General features: G+C 41.1%; 3 protein-coding genes across 7 annotated transcripts in view; 2 read left to right on the top strand and 1 right to left on the bottom strand.

Moving 5' to 3' along the window:
* The window catches only part of LOC143715301 (NACHT, LRR and PYD domains-containing protein 3-like), a 113,052-nt gene that overhangs the window by 71,714 nt on the left and 25,602 nt on the right, over positions 1-15,736 (top strand). For 3 of the 5 annotated variants that reach the window (XM_077206994.1, XM_077206995.1, XM_077206992.1), the window contains 2 exons: positions 7,151-7,329; positions 8,379-8,803. In XM_077206994.1, coding sequence (XP_077063109.1) covers positions 7,151-7,329; positions 8,379-8,380 — 181 coding nt within the window. In that variant the 3' untranslated portion in view covers positions 8,381-8,803. Of the gene's footprint in view, positions 1-7,150; positions 7,330-8,378; positions 9,426-15,736 lie in introns of those variants that run through there. The other 2 variants (XR_013195711.1, XM_077206991.1) reach the window with 2 other exon arrangements.
* Positions 1-15,736, top strand: part of chordc1a (cysteine and histidine-rich domain (CHORD) containing 1a) — a 155,807-nt gene that overhangs the window by 130,019 nt on the left and 10,052 nt on the right. The window lies entirely within an intron of this gene.
* LOC143716522 (putative N-acetylated-alpha-linked acidic dipeptidase) lies at positions 8,651-10,460 on the bottom strand. Its single transcript, XM_077209076.1, has 3 exons — positions 10,369-10,460; positions 10,105-10,197; positions 8,651-9,818 (listed from the first exon to the last, which is right to left on the bottom strand). The coding sequence occupies exons 1-3, from the start codon at positions 10,458-10,460 to the stop codon at positions 9,626-9,628; spliced, it is 378 nt and encodes a 125-aa protein (XP_077065191.1). The 3' UTR covers positions 8,651-9,625.

The following is a 15,736-nucleotide window of genomic DNA, read 5'->3' as shown; positions in this document are numbered from 1 at the left end:
CACTCTCTCACTGGCGAGTGAGCAGATGTTATGAGGAGTGCGACCTGTGAATATGGCATATGTATAAAAAGATAGTTTAATATTCTGTTACTCTTAAACTTATTTTATTTTAATTAAGTTATGCAGTTGTTAGTGAGTATTTTGCAGAACTGCCCATGTGAGCGTGGGATCGACAAAGCTGATATAATTTGATTACCACTGCATTGTGGTATATCAGTAACGCTAATCTTTGCTTACGCTTGTTACAAACATTAAGGCGAGCTATCCGGCCCTGCTGTTTAAAGCATTGCAGTATGTTGCGTTGCAGTCTGCAGATCAGCCATTATTAGGAACATACCACATCACTGCAGTCACCAATTTGAACTCTGCCGCGGGTGTAGGAAGCAGCAGAGAAGCCAAGTTAGATACTTACCTGAATGAAGTTTATAGGGGACATATTTACAGTGGCTGGTGGAAGCGCCTACCAAGCTTGAAAATCGACTTGAAAGCCTTGGAAGTGGAGTTTGCACTTGAAAACCAGTGTGAGAAGATTGCCTCTCGTGAATTGCAGAGTTGTTGATTCATGGCGGTGGGATCAGCAGCGAAGTTCTTTTTGCTGGACAAGTTGAGGATAATTTAGCAGTTCTCTTCCTGCTGGATTATTTTGGCTGAGCTGACCATAGACATCATATAGGTAAACGCCCTATCGACCGCTACTGCCTATTGGCACGGACGAGAATTGGAGGCGCCATCTTAAACCGGTCACCCGCTCAGTGTAATCTGAATGGCAGGTGAAATGAGCTGTCAGCGCATTAAATTAATAATATCTCACTGAATACTGAACTGATTTTCACACGTTTTTTTTTGCTGCAAAGGTCATTCATGTAGCTATGATACAGGACACATGGTTCGGCGAATTTTAATATCCATAGTAGGCTTAACAGTAATATAATATTCTGATATAAGATATAAAGTTACCAGACACATTATGTGTGATGAAGGATATAATGTATTTTATAAATCACACACTATAAATATAATAAAGAAGCAGAAACAGATAGTTGCAGTAAAGTAAGATATTTTAATAAGTTGAAGAAACAATTTATGATTTGTGACACGCACATAGCCTACACACGAACAGACACACAAACAACAAACACGAACAGTCTCTCTCTCTCTCTCTCTCTCTCTCACACACACATACCGCTTTCACACACAGAACGCATCCACAGAACGCAGCCACCTGTATTAAAAATTGAGTAGAAGCTGTTCAACGTGTTTGCATCAGTAATTTCTAAAAATTAAATTCGGACAACATTAAGCCTATACCTTTTTTATTGTATGTGGATGTGGGAGGGGAAAATGTCGAGACTAAAGCCCTATTCGGATTAACTTTACAAGGGTAGATGGAGTAGGTTAATAATGTAATTTTACCACAGGACTTCAGTAATATCAATAGCCAAATCGCATGTGATAAGATATAGGTTATCAATAACACTAGAAGTTGGAGGGGTAACTCAATTTGCGCATCGCTGTCATGCGTGTAGCCTATTACATTGCTTCCTGATATCATGTGCGCAAACACAAATAACCTATACAACAGGGCAGTTGAATGCTTATCTGATAACCTAGAAGCTGTTGTAATTATTACTTTAACAGTTACCCCACCTCTCCATGCCGGGTGAACACCGGCTGATGCAGTAAACAGCATTTCACAATGATTTCAGTACAGTAATAGCAAATATTCTTGCTCCTTCTCGATTATCTGGTAATTCTATTCACAAAATACAACCAATAGTACGGTAATGTTAAGACTTACTTGTGAAAAGCCCTATGTTCGATGGTCAGGCGATTAGAACAGGAAAATGCTCCACAATGCTCTGGCATCTTATCAGCTGCCACGCAACGAAACTAGGAATACGACCGGTTCAAGATGGCGGCCGGATTTCTCGGTTTCCAGCGGCCAATAGGGCATCTAGTCTCTATATGATATCTATGGAGCTGACGATGTTGAGGCTTTTGATGTCGTGGAAATGGAAACAGATGGGTTACCCAGGGTGTTTTGGGCCAAAAAGGAGCAGAACTTCTCTTGATGGGCCTTGCTGATCAAACTCTCCGAAGACCGCTGTGCTCACGGGGAGATGCGGCACTGAATGCGCGAACTGCGACGTGCAGCAGGAGAGACCGCGGGACGAATTCGTCATCGGAACTTAATCATCGTAAACAATACGTCGCGTGCACTGAGACATGTTTGTTGGCAGCTGAACAGGAGCATAATTGGCGGCGTCAGTATCTGCGAACTCAGACAAATGTAACTGCCAGTTTTTTTATACTATGAGTGTTAGCACCTGATTGGTTAGAAGTGAGGTAATACGTGACCCGCTGATTGAGTCTTCCTGACAGAACTCACGCTAAAGATTTCATTTCTTTTAAGTTCACCTTCAAGAACACAAGTTTGGACAGTGTCTGAGGCTTCAGACTCATGCAGTGGTTTCTTGACAGCAGGCCAGCAGCGGAGAAAACCCTCTCTGCGCTCGCAGACCCGCTTGGGATGCTGAACACAATGCGAGCTACTTTAGCTAGGCGGGGAAAAGATGTGGAGTTTTCTTTCCAAAAAACGAATAGCATCTGCGTCCGGGTTCTGTCTCGGGGATGAGAGGTAATTTTCAACTTCACCTTTGGCATCTCCGGTTATGCGTTGCTGCTTGCTGAAGTATGACCCGAACAGGCGTGCTCTTTTTGGTTTGTTGGTCAAGGGTGTCCCGCTGCGAGCATTAATTTCCTCCGCTTCTTTTATGAGGAGGTCGCGGATATCCCCGAGTTTGTTGCATACAGACTCATCTCGGATTATCCATTCTGTCTTGAAACGGGGATCTAACACTGATGCTAAAATTAGATGTTTATCAGTATAGTATATTCCATAGCGAATTGACACGTTCTTTGCCAATGTTTCTGCAAAAGCAGCAATGCCCATTGGAAGTGCAGTGTGAGTGTCATCGGTGAGCAGGGATTTGGTTTCTGTGACCGCAGGAAGGATCATCCCCCGGTTCCCCAGCTCCTTCTGCATTTTTTCTGTGAGGTCTGCCAGAGGTGTCAGCACACTGACAAGGTGAGTCAGGCGTACTTTATTCAGGGTGATGTTAGCAACATTAGACTTGAGTTTGTTTTGCCATAACGGGTATTTTTGGAACAACCGGATGACCGACTGAATCTTCCGAAGCTCGCTGCTCCATCGAGTGGCGCAGGCATTTGTGGGGCGGACACCTAATTGATCTGTTTCCTCTGTGTTCAGGGTGCTCTTGCGTACACTTTTCACCAGGTACCCGACTTTCACTAACAGCCTATTAATGTTGTCGTGCTCGTTAACGGCGTCTTTGATCGCCAGCTGAAGCATATGAATGGGGCATCTCAGATGTAAATTTGACACAGTAAAGTACTGATTTATCATAGTTTCTACATTAGTGGTTATCAGTTCCACATGGACTTGCGAGGGCGCAGGTGGTCCCTGATCCTCCTCTTCGTGTTCTGCGCTGCTGCTGGCATCCGCGGTCACTTCACCCTCCGCCTCCTCTTCAGTGCCAGTGAGGAGGTTAAACGCCTTGATTATGTTGCTGGCACTGTCAGTGACGACCCGAATCACACGTCGTTGCACGTTCCAATATTTCAGTACACTTTCATACTTTTGATAAATACGATCTACGGTGTGATGCCCCTTGTATGTGCTCACAGGCCAACAAAACCGCCCCCTGAACGTCTCATCAATGAAACTGGCCACGATGCCAAGGAAGCTGTGCCCTCTTCTACTGGTCCAAATGTCCGCTGACAGAACGAGCCCATCACCATTTTGTAGTAGGTCTTGCAGTTTGGCTTCCATCTCTTCCAGGGCATGTGGCATGAGCGTGTCCCGTACGGTGTTGTAGCATGGGGATGTGTAGCCCGGTTGAGCTGCGCTGGCGAAGTGTTGCATCCCTTCGTGTTCTCCTTTACTCAGCGGTTCATAGTCCATGTAAATCATTTAAAAAAATGCTACATCCAGCTCTCTTTTTCTCTCCCTTGTTATGGTTGGGCATTTGCGTGCTGTGAAGAAACTTTTGAATTCCTCAACCTTTTTCTCTTGTTTCTACTGCTCCTCCTCTCGCTCTATCAGATACAAATTCACGGACGACACAAATTAAATAAAACTAACCATTAGGGCTACTTGAATGACAAAACAAATTTGTTTGAATATTATGCTATATTTACTTTACACTTTTGTTACAAGTTATCGTATTCAACTTGCTAACCTTTTGCTTTCTTCCCAGCGTGTTCACGTAGCACACTTTCGTGTTTCCGAGAGATGTCTTTTTAGATTCCAAAATGAATCTTTACTGACTGAAACGATGTCTCCACATTCTTTTTCTTGTACCACATTATCATTGTAAGTTAGTTTTATAATAATACCGTAATTCCTCAAATAAAAACCGGGGCCTTTATTTACGTGAACTGCAGAAGGTAACCGGCTTTTATTTGAAGCAGGCTTTTATTAGAGGCAGGCCTTTATTTCTAATTCCATCTTTTTCATAAATAATAGGATTGGACCGATAGACGATGCAATCATCTATCGCGATGGCTGACAGACATAACTATGTTGAGACTGCATCGCGATCCCCCCGCCCGCCCTGTTTCCATGGTGATGCGTCATGCTTGGCACGCACGTGATTCACCACAGTCAAAATAGCGCTGTATGACAGATGTAGCACTTTTTTTCTAAATATTAACAAACTTGATTAAACTTCCAAACTCTGATTCTCAAATACACGTAAGAGAGTTTGTTGTGTCGTTTAAAAACCTTCAACGCTATAAATGATCTTGATCTGTAACGTGAGATGTTTGTTTGGGCCGCAGTTCAGAGAATCCTGTCTGTTGGATTTTTTACAGCACGTGAATTCATCAGTTTCTCACGAAATACATTAAAGTAAGTGGCCGGTGAACTGGGAGAAGAACAGAGTAAACTTAATAGTTACTTGCACTGTGATATGAATAAAACACCTCGGCAAATATATTTGAATGAATTGTTATTGCCGCTTCCATAGACCCTATTGTGTATTTTACAAACTATAATTGTATTGTTCTTCTATAAATTATATGAATTTAAATGTCTGAAACCTAAAATAAACATGATGTGGTTAAAAACACTGAATAGTTGTAATATACGGTATGACAAGCGCTGAAAGTCCGTCTTTAGCTCGGCGTGAAAGCACAGTTTAAATCTGGCAGTTATGTCGTGTCAGAGCGGGCCGACATCTATGATGACATGTAGAGGAAAATATCTAGTGGAAAATGAGTATGTTACGTTATGTCATTATATGAAAATCACAGGAGATTACCTATCAACACTAAATTTTCCCCGGCCTTAATTTGAGACCGGCCTTTATTTGTCTGTGTTGACCCCGCCCCCGGCCACCATCAGAAGCCTGGCGTTTAATTGACTACCGGTTTTTATTTGAGGAATTACGGTAGTACACCTGTATGACTTCTCATTTTCCTTTTTGAAGTACTTTTTGAACTCCATTATTGAGCGAGTTTTGACTGAAAATAGACTACTGTTGATGACTTTGCAAGACACAGATGGATTCTGGGTCAGGCTTGACTGAGCATGCTTCAGACTCGTGGTGTGAGCGGAGCGAAATTGGAGCGGGAAATAGGGCGACGCTCCGTCCTTTTAAAAATGCCGCTCTGCGCTCTGTCTAAGATCCGCCCGCTCGCGCTCCCCGCTCGCTCCTGCTCCACTCCGCTCACATGCTCTGCTTGGAATCCTCAATCCACTCAGATGAAAAATTGCTTGAGACTAACAAAACAATTTCATCATGGGACAATGTTCTCATTTTGACAGCAACAAGTTCAAATGCTTGTGAATGTTTTCTTCTGTGTGGGCCTCTAAAGTGAGTTCACGAGAGCCACGACGCATGCGTGAGAACTGTAGCCTGGTTCTACCAGACTCTCGTACATTTCATTTGTACAGAGAGTCTGGCACTGCTCCATTGACAAGCGTTAAGTTCCTTGTAGGCGGGTATTCTATTGAAGTCTAAAACTATTGGATCTGCCCAGAGTCACTCTATCTGCCATAACCAATCGCTGACGTTTGGTCGTGACATATGTCTTTTCCCGAACCCCGTGGGAGGATGGCCATAAACACAAAACTAAGCAAAGATTGTTCTTGCTCCGGCTTTAACTTCTTGATATTCGGCAGCGTTGCCACAACGGACCGAATGGCTTCGCTCGGATCTTTCTTATTTTGAACTACAACTCAAAATAACGCACGATTCGACATCAACGTCATCGTTCTCAGCCACTCCCTCTGTTCGATGATTGGCCCGGTAAAAAATTGATCGGAGAAAACCAAAGTCTACAGCGCAATCCCAGACGTAGTACTGAAAGAAAATGAAATTGAGCGGAAGTGCGTAGGAGGGCGGAGCCAGGCTACGAGAACTGAGAAGATGACGCAGATCTCGATGTAGTGTTTAAAATGGTTCTAAAGTGTGCATTTCCTGGATGTCCGAATCGTGAGAAACCAACGGGAAAACATAAAAGTTCCTTTACCAATGTCACAAAATGAATGGCTTACCTTTCACACTTTCCCATCAAATGACAGTGCGCGTCATCTTCTCAGTTCTCGTGAATGCGTCATGGCTCTCTCGTGAACTCACTCAGAGGCCCACACAGAAGAAAATTAATAGTTTAATAAAGTCGTAATTTTTGTTTTTTTTTGCGCACAAAAAGTATTCTCGTCACTTGATATATTTAAGGTTGAACCACTGTAGTCACTTGGACTATTTTAACAATGTCTTTACTAACTTTTCTGGGCCGGCAAGTTTCAATTACAATAGAAGCCTTTGGAGGAGTGAGACATCTCTCAGATCTGTAATAAATAAATAAAGAAGAGTAATTACTTACAGAATTTCAATTTCATTTTTGGGTGAACTAACCCTTTAAGAGATTATTTTTTCTGGATTGAATGATACTTTAGATGTTGTATGATCATGTTTTGTGACATTTTAGATCTCAATCTAATGATCCGTCAAACATATTAATTTGTACTTTAAGTTTGAACTTTCTCTTTAATAATGGATTCACTGCTAAACTGATCTGATCTGAACTGAGAGAGTGAAGTGTGTGTCATTGTTCTCTACAGGTTGAGGTATTGTGATCTCACAGATGAAGGTTTTGCTGCTCTGACTTCAGCTCTGAGATCAAACCCTGAACACCTGAGAGAACTGAATCTGTCTGGGAATAATATTGTACATTCAGGAATGAAGTTGCTCTTTGATCTGAAGGATGATCCACATTATAAACTGGAGACATTACACTACTGTGAGTATATTTTTGTTTTAAGCCTTTAAATTGACCCAATTTCAGTAACAGGTCTCATATGTGTGTAACTGGAGAATATAAGATAATAATTCAGCTCCACTTTAGTCTCTGTAAACTGTTTTTAATAAGAGTTTAATTCTATGATGTGAATATGATCTATGAATAGGCTAGGTCTATATGAATATTTTCATCCCTTATATGTTTATATGCACAACTTTTGTTTCAATTGTAATTAATTCATTTCAATTGGTGAATCCAAACGTAGTGTTTACATAAAAGATACATAACATGATCAGGTTGATGTGTGTTTATTTGTCACAAGCTTCAAATCTCAAAAACTAAGTTTTTGACTTGCACACACTGCACAAATATTCCCCACTGATTGCACATACTATTCTCCTACTTTGTTTGTTTGTTTTAAACAGCAAACTTAATATATATTTAATTATTTATATATTACGAGTCAGGTCCTAATTAGGAGACAGTGAGCACATGAACCGTTGTGCCGTGCTGCTTATATTTATCACGCAGTAAAAACACCCGTACCTGCACTCAAAACAGCCTGTGGATGAGAGTCTGAGAGAAGGACTGAAGGCCATGAGATTGTGTTGGTCATTCATGATACTTCATTCAACAACTACAACAGCTATGCAGTACTTTCCAGTTTGGGTTTTCAATCTGATCAAGTGTTTACATGTCCTCTCGATCAGATTAGAAAAGTAATAAACCACCCTATCCGATCGAAATTTCATTCAGATCGAGCTCATTCGATTAAGGTGTTTACATGAAGGCTTTTCAGTCCGACCCGTCAATCTGATTACTAACGGATTATTTGTTTGCATGTAAATGTGGTGTGTGTGTAAGTGATAAAGTGAGAGTTGTTTATCATTTGCTGTTATTAATCTTTTCCAGTTTTTCATTAGTATATCTGGCTGTAATATAAATATAGTAATATCTCTGACTGTGTCTTTTCTGAAATGATCTCCAGATGTGATGTGACTCAGTAATGTCTCATACTTGTGTGTGTCTGTCTGTGTGTTTTATTGTAGGACTCTGTGTTTAGACATCAGTCCAGTTTTTTCAGGATCAGCTGATGGTGAATAAGGAGCGGCTACAGAGACTGAAGACACAGAAACACACAGCGATCACGCTCTCGTGTGTGTGTGACTTCACACCAGTTTCTTGTTTAATAGTAATGGCTCATAAAAATAAGTGCTGAAAATAGCAGCTTTGAATTGTTTCAAATTTGTTAGATATTGATTACAATGTAGATGGTGAAACACTTGTGCGTGGCAAAGGTTAAAGCAAAGTAAAAACAAGCCTTAGACAATAGATTTATTGTGCAATACAGGCAGCGTTGGGTAAAGTGTTATAAGTGTTATCAAGAGTTTCACTACAGTTTACGTCTAATTATAATAGATTTTTCTTGAACTTTCCTGAGAAAAATTAAAAATTTTACAGAAAATACTTAAAACATTGTTTTTGCTCCCTCATTCAGGTTCAGCTATTCTGATTCAAGAAAATTTAGATTTTCTGTTGATTATTACTGTTACAGAACAAGTATGGACTCGCTACTGCTAATAGATACACAGATCATGTAAGATATGCAGCTGCTGCATAAATAGACATACATAAATCCTGTAGCAGATCTAGGCAGGTGGAGCTGGGGAGGTGGAGGATTCAGAGGAACTCTAATAGCGCTCTTACAGCAAACACTGAACCAGACCATTTAAATGTTGAGCAAGCGATCTCATTGGCTGGAGGATCAGCAGAGGCCAATCAGCTTGTGCCATCCAGTAATGATGCGATTGCTAGTAGATTAAATCAGAATGGTTTTACAAATCTCTCAAATGTTAATTTATGCAAGATTTACAAGGAACAAAAAAAAACATTGCTTTCACAATTTACAATGTAATTCATCACAAATGTTCAAATTTATGACATTTTACAGTACACTTCATCAAATATAACACTATAAAACCTGTAAAATATGTTGGCAGTGATTGTCTATTGGTTCTAGATCAGGGTTGCTAACAGCAACATTAGTTAACCCTAACTGAATTAGATTGTGTACTAAATTAAAGAAATTAATGCCATCCCTGCTTGTCTCTTTGGATGAAAGAAATCTGCTTAATATTCACGATCTATACGCTCACTCGAGAGACAGATCTGCATGTCAGGTGCTTATAGTTGCTGTGTTTGATAAAACATTGACATGTTAATGAACTATTTTGCGGACATGTTGTAGTCGTGCATCAATAGCATGTTTTGAAAAGCTGATTTAAAGGATGTCTGTCTATCCGACGACCGGCTTTAGCGTCCCGGCGGCTGTGTTGACGGTGAAGGCAGAGATGCTGATTTGGCGTTCGACCTCGTCCCAGGCCTTCTGCGGGTTCGCCACATTCTCAATGTCGAATAAAGCATCATAAATCCCTGGGAAAGACTCGCCTGCGTATTTATTGTGACTGCTGGGTGCAAAAATGATTTGCCTGGAAGAAACCAAAGAGAAAAAGACAAACATGTTGTTTGTGCATGTACCAAAAAACATCTAATCAGACACGGGTAATACTCAAACTGATCCAAAAAACACTTGAGTGGTTATTACCTTCTTAATGGAAGTACAGGTTATGCTAAATTTGGCATTTGACAGTGCATTGTGGGTAGGAGCAAACTACCAAGAAAAATCTGATTGTTTCTGTTGTTTAGACTTAAACCACTAATCCTAAGTATTAATCTTGAGTAATGAACACAATGTAATGATAGATTGTGCTTTACCTGTAAAATGGTCTTCCAGGCAAACCCAACGGATCAATGAAAGCTCTCTCTAAATACATCAGCTGATCATTTACCATCCGCACATCCAGAGCACTAAGAGACAGATAAAGATAAGGTAACAGGTGTAATGTGTCAGGAGATGTGACACAGGAACACGTCATCATATAACAGGCCATGAGACTCTATAATACAAGACCTAACCTGTGAGTAAACTCAAACCTAGCATTTTAGTGCTGAAGACTGCTGGTGTTTTGTCATTCGTACTTAGAAGTGTCGAGCTGATCAAGACGCTGATGAAAGTCTCGCGCTGCGACCGTGAAGTTCTCGACTGCTGAGAAGAGAGAATCTAGAAACATGATAAAGAAAGAGGTTGACTGTCAGGAAGCAAGATAAATCAAGAGTTTTGCATTTGAAATGGAAATAATTGCATGTGGAGAGATGGGATGTATTCAAATTCTTATACTCATATCTATGGCACACTTTTCTTTTTTTACGTGCTACATTCTTATAAAATAAAGGTTAAAAAAGGGTGTTTTTGCAGCTAAGGCACAGAAGAAACAGTTTTGGTTCTTCAAAGAAACTTTCAGTGATCAGTTCTTAAAGGAGACCTATTATGTCCTTTTTCACATTCTTGATTTTGTTTTTTGGCTCTACTAAAATAGGTTTTCATGCGTGAATATTCATTATTTTCCCCATATTCTCCATTGTTGCAGCTCCTTCTTTCCCAGTCTGTCAGTAACGCTCTGTTTAGTTCCTGTCTCTGTGAAGCTCCTCCTTCTGAAAAGCACACTGTGCTCTGATTTGTCGGCCTATGATTGGTCAAACGCTTCGAGTGTTTGGGAGATGTCCCGCTCTAACCATAACCGCCAGTTTCAACACACAACTAACTAACTCAACAGGCCACGCCCCTTTATTCTGCGTATGAATTATTTAAATGAGGAATATTGTAACGTGTTTGTTCCTGGAAGAAACTCAAAAAGACTACAATGGAGGCATTTTAGGAAGTTCAGAAACAGAGACACTATATGTTTCCATCCACACCTTTTTATCCGAATATCGACATTTAGTCATTTAGCAGACGCTTTTATCCAAAGCGACTTACATTTGAGGATTAAACCAAGCGAGTCATCGTGGAGAGGCAAAATCGAATGAAAAATGCCTTATGGAAACAGTAAAATACGATTCAATTTCATGAATATCGACTCAAATGAAATACGTTCGGTCTCATCGGATTTTATCTTGATCGATATACGGCAAATGCGATAAAAGCTGATGGAAACGTTATTTGCCTAATAAATAATGAATTGCGATTAAGTTCCTTTTATGGTTGCAACACGCCACAAAACATAGAAGAAGACGAGTTCATTTCCGGCCAGTATTCCCGCTCTGTTTGCGCACACATGGCGGATGTCAACAAAGACAGATGTAAGTGGACAAAGCAAAAAAATGCTTCAACCAAAGGGTTTCCGTGAAGTACCACGATCTCCCAGAACTGATGGAGCGCTGTCGTTCCCACACCACAGGCTGCCTCCGTTGTCGTCGGGCATTTACGTGCATCTGCATCATCATCCCAGATAGCAATGAGTCGGCGGACCACCGTCGGTTCTCCGGCGGCAGTAGAAGCGTCAGAATGGCGACATCGCAAACACGTTGGACGGCGCACCGCCGGCGGCAGCCGCTTTTTAAAAGCGGCAGCCGCCTTCATACCGCCTTCGTTAAGCGGCCGGCCCGCGGGCCAACCGCCGTTCCGCCGCCTTTATATTGAAGGCCGTCCTTCCGCGGCCCGCCGGAGGCAAACGCTATTTTCGAGCGCTCTGCCGCCGCTTATTCTGGCTATCAGGGACGTGCACAGGGGGGTTGCTCAGGTTGCCCGGGCAACTGCCCATATGCCCTTCTCGACTCAAGTTGCCCTTCCGAGAAAAAAAAAAAAATCGTACAATGGCTGCAGAATTTCACATAGGCCTAGATACATTTTTTATTTATTTTTTTTTTAAATCGCAAAGCCTCATTCACTTCCATTCGTGCACCGAAAGTGAAAGTCAGTAAGGGAAGGGCAAACTGTTTACGTGGCTGCAGCCTGCACGCGACCGGTGCGTAAGACCCCACAAATTACTTAAAGGGATACTCCAGCTGTGGGAAGATGAATGTGTATTTAATAGTGATCATTTATATAGTAGAAATGTGAAATTATTTTTTAAATTGAAGCATTCTAGACTGAGAAAAGGCAGAAAATGTATTTTTTACTCATGTGGCTGAAAGACAACAACTCCCAGAATGCACTTGCTTTGCTGCCCTTACGAGGCCAGGCCACTCCCTAACCACGCCTACCGGTTACTGGCGGCAGTATCCGAAAAATTTCTCCACACATTCTCTAGGCTAATACATACTCTACTAACAGTAAAGGTTTAAAGGTTTATAAAAAGAACCACAACCGATGGGAGTTATAACTTTTATATTAACGTAAAATTAATATTAACACTTTTACACTCAAAGCTCTTCCAGAGCTTCGGCTGTTTCCTTATATTCATTCACAGTATTGTCAGTCAGGAGCTGGATATCTCCGTCTGATGTCCTGGACAACACAGGTGGGCAAAACGAGACGATAGTCTTTACCAAGTCGCTCGCCTTGCTGGAACCATTCCATAAAGTGACGATAGGCTGTTAGGCGATATTGTCTACAAAACAGTAAGCACAACGTTAGCAATGCGAACTATTTGCACACAGTATACTATCATAGATGTAAATATAACAACAATAGCTCAGCTGACTAACGTTACGAGGGAAGAACATTGTGATAATGCCGGGTGTCCAACCTCTGTACATTACGTCTTGGTAAAAAAAAGAAAAACAAACCAAATAACGTTACTCACTTTACACTAAGCCGTCCGTTTGTCCCTGCGGGCTTTGGCTGGCGTTTCCAATTTATCTCGTCCAGAAGAAAATGGGATCGTTGAAATTCGCGACAGTAATAGGACTCTCTATCTGTTTCCATAGGCGCACAGCGAGAGCACTGACAGCTCCAGTCCGCCCCAGCTGGAGTCTGGCCGGGCTCGAGTCAGGTCTTGCTCTCCTGCTGCAGCAGCTGCTCCGGCCGCATCTTGTTCCCCCATCTCCCCCAACTGTTCATCGCTGTATTGCGGCTCGTACAGGTAGCCGCGAGCATCAGATTCGCGCAACTGATCTTCGAAATCCCCTTCTGTCATTTCAACTTCCAAACTAACGTTACCTTCCGCTATCGTGATTAGCCCACTATACAAACTTTATACACAGAGCAAGAGCCTGTTAGCTTAGCTTCTACAGAAAGATGGCTGACAATATCTTACTTTCTGTGAGTGAGATCCCGCCCCATATGGGCGTGGTGAAAACATGCGGAACTAGCTACTAGTACTGGCTGTAGTTTTAAGCCTCTGGCCCAAAAATCCTCCGATGACGCAAAATGACGATTTTTGCGTCATCGGAGGATTTTTTCCAGACTAAAAATACATAAATCTCTCATATCAGGGGGAAATGAGGGGGGGAAGCAAGGTAATTCGAAAATACTACTGGTTTTCTACTGATACAAATCTTAATGCTAAATCCTGGAGTATCCCTTTAAGGCCCCGCCTCCATCTCGTGTCATAGCGTGTCAATTAATGTGTACAACATCCATGACAAAATGAAGCGAAACTATCCTTCTGGTCACGAAAAGAGGAAGAAGAAAAAACCCATGAGAGTGAATTGCGGGAACAACAATCAGGTAAACTTGTGTTCTCTCCTCTCTAAGTTTGATGTCAGCAAAGTTTGATGTTTTTCGGTCTTGCTAACCTAGCTGGGCAGGCAGTGCATCTCTTGCATCACTTTGTGCCTGACAAAAGTGAGAGTAAAATAAAAAAAAATATTACGTTTGTTTTTGATAAACGACAAAGTGCAACGGTGTTTGTTTACTGCAGCTCGGAAAACATAACCGCGTCGCGTGTGTTATCGTGCGTTCATATGCGCGTGCACGAAATGAAACTCGCATTTTTCAAGCAGAAATATGTGGAGACCAGACATACTGTACAATACATGCACGTGAATGATGGCACTCCCAATCAAAGTCACATTTATAAAACAAGAAACTGATTATCTAGTCTCAGTGTAGTTAAAAACTCTAAACAACTGCACTAATTATGCAAGATAGAAAGCAATGTATTGACAATTTGACATTGATTGACTATTGATTTATAGGCTATATTGAATTTAAAATGTTGATTAGCTGGACATACTGGTCAATATGGATGCACATCCCTCGGTAAATAATAACCATAAATCAAGAATTGCTTCAACATGCATAATAATAAATAAAAAAAAATCATACTGATGCTGAAAATACCCAGGCTGTAGAGAGAACCAAAGTTAATCCCAAAAGCCAAAGCTGAGGGTTATAATTTATTATTTTCTTCTTATTTATGTTTACGTTAATATTCACTTGTTATGTTAACATTCTATAGAAAATACTCTATTCAATAAATATTGTTTGTTTGAACCTCATTCTGTTCTATATTGTTGTACTTATTCTTTGACTGTTTTGTTTCAAGGAGGGAGGATTGTATTGGGAGCACTGAAGTGTCAGGTGTGATTGTGTGGCAATGGCAAATGGTTTACATAGCTCACGGCGTCACAGGTCAGGTAGAGGGCCCCTTTTGCTTAGGGCCCCAGGGGGAGTTCAGGATCGGCCCTGGGTTTAGCAGTCGATTCTGTTCCCTACCGGAATTCCTGTTCCCTTTACGCAATCATACCTCAAATCATGCGTAGTTGCCCGTAGCCTACCATCAGAACTGAATACGAGCAAGAAGCACAACTGAATGTAGGGGAAGCCCTTTTTTCAGGTCAGAGCAACTGCCCCTCATAATTCCTGTGCACGTCCCTGCTGGCTATATATATATATTTTTATTTATAGCATGCAGTTTAGCAAGAATAATGATTGCTCAAACCAGACAAATTTACAATTGGCATTTTTATTCCACATTTCAAAGTACAGTAACTGTCATTTAAACAAGATATCAGATCACTGAAACATAACAGAAAAATAAATAAATCAATATACTAACATGCAGGTTTCCAATTCAATTTTGGTTAAACAGCCTTACAAGCAAATTACAACACTTACAATAAGTGTTCATATAAAAAGGACAGCTCTAGGGTAAAAAATTACCAGTAAACATTATGACAAGTAAAGAGGATATTTGATACCAAATAATGTGCAAGATACCAAATAAATAAAAGTATAACTACATTTACAAGCCATTTCTAACAATATGATAAGTGGTAGTAATTTATAGTAAAGCTCTGGAGTAGAATAGGCCATTATAACGGCAATGCTGACCTGTGGCACAAGGATTTACAAGCTTTATTTGAAAAAGAAAAAAAGAAAGTAATTTCCACAGTGAGTGAGTGTAGTCTGACACTTCTGACTTCTTTAGGGGTCTTGATTCTACTGACTGCAAAATAAAGAAAGGATTCCAGTTGTCAGTGATTCTGGGGTGTCAGTAGTCAGTCTAGTTTTAAGTGGTCGGCTGTGGGTCCCTCTCAGCTGTGCGGCGCCTTTTTCTGCCTTCACGGTCAGATGCTCCTTTCAGGTAACGCGTAACGTTAACCTGGACCGCCTCATCAG

The sequence above is a fragment of the Siphateles boraxobius genome, unplaced genomic scaffold (genome assembly GCF_051911475.1).
Source record: "Siphateles boraxobius isolate OS27281-9 unplaced genomic scaffold, OSU_SipBor_1 6, whole genome shotgun sequence".
Taxonomy (NCBI): domain Eukaryota; kingdom Metazoa; phylum Chordata; class Actinopteri; order Cypriniformes; family Leuciscidae; genus Siphateles; species Siphateles boraxobius.
The sequence above is the reverse complement of the archived record's forward strand: the minus strand, read 5'-3'. Positions and strand labels throughout refer to the sequence as shown.

Bases quoted from the DNA above. Each gene is read 5' to 3' on its own strand.
- LOC143716522 (XM_077209076.1), bottom strand. From the start codon at position 10,460: ATGTTTCTAGATTCTCTCTTCTCAGCAGTCGAGAACTTCACGGTCGCA. The intron at 10,198-10,368 runs GTACGAATGACA...TCTGTCTCTTAG, and splicing joins GATCAGCTCGACACTTCTAA to TGCTCTGGATGTGCGGATGG. The intron at 9,819-10,104 runs GTAAAGCACAAT...GGTTTCTTCCAG, and splicing joins CCTGGAAGACCATTTTACAG to GCAAATCATTTTTGCACCCA.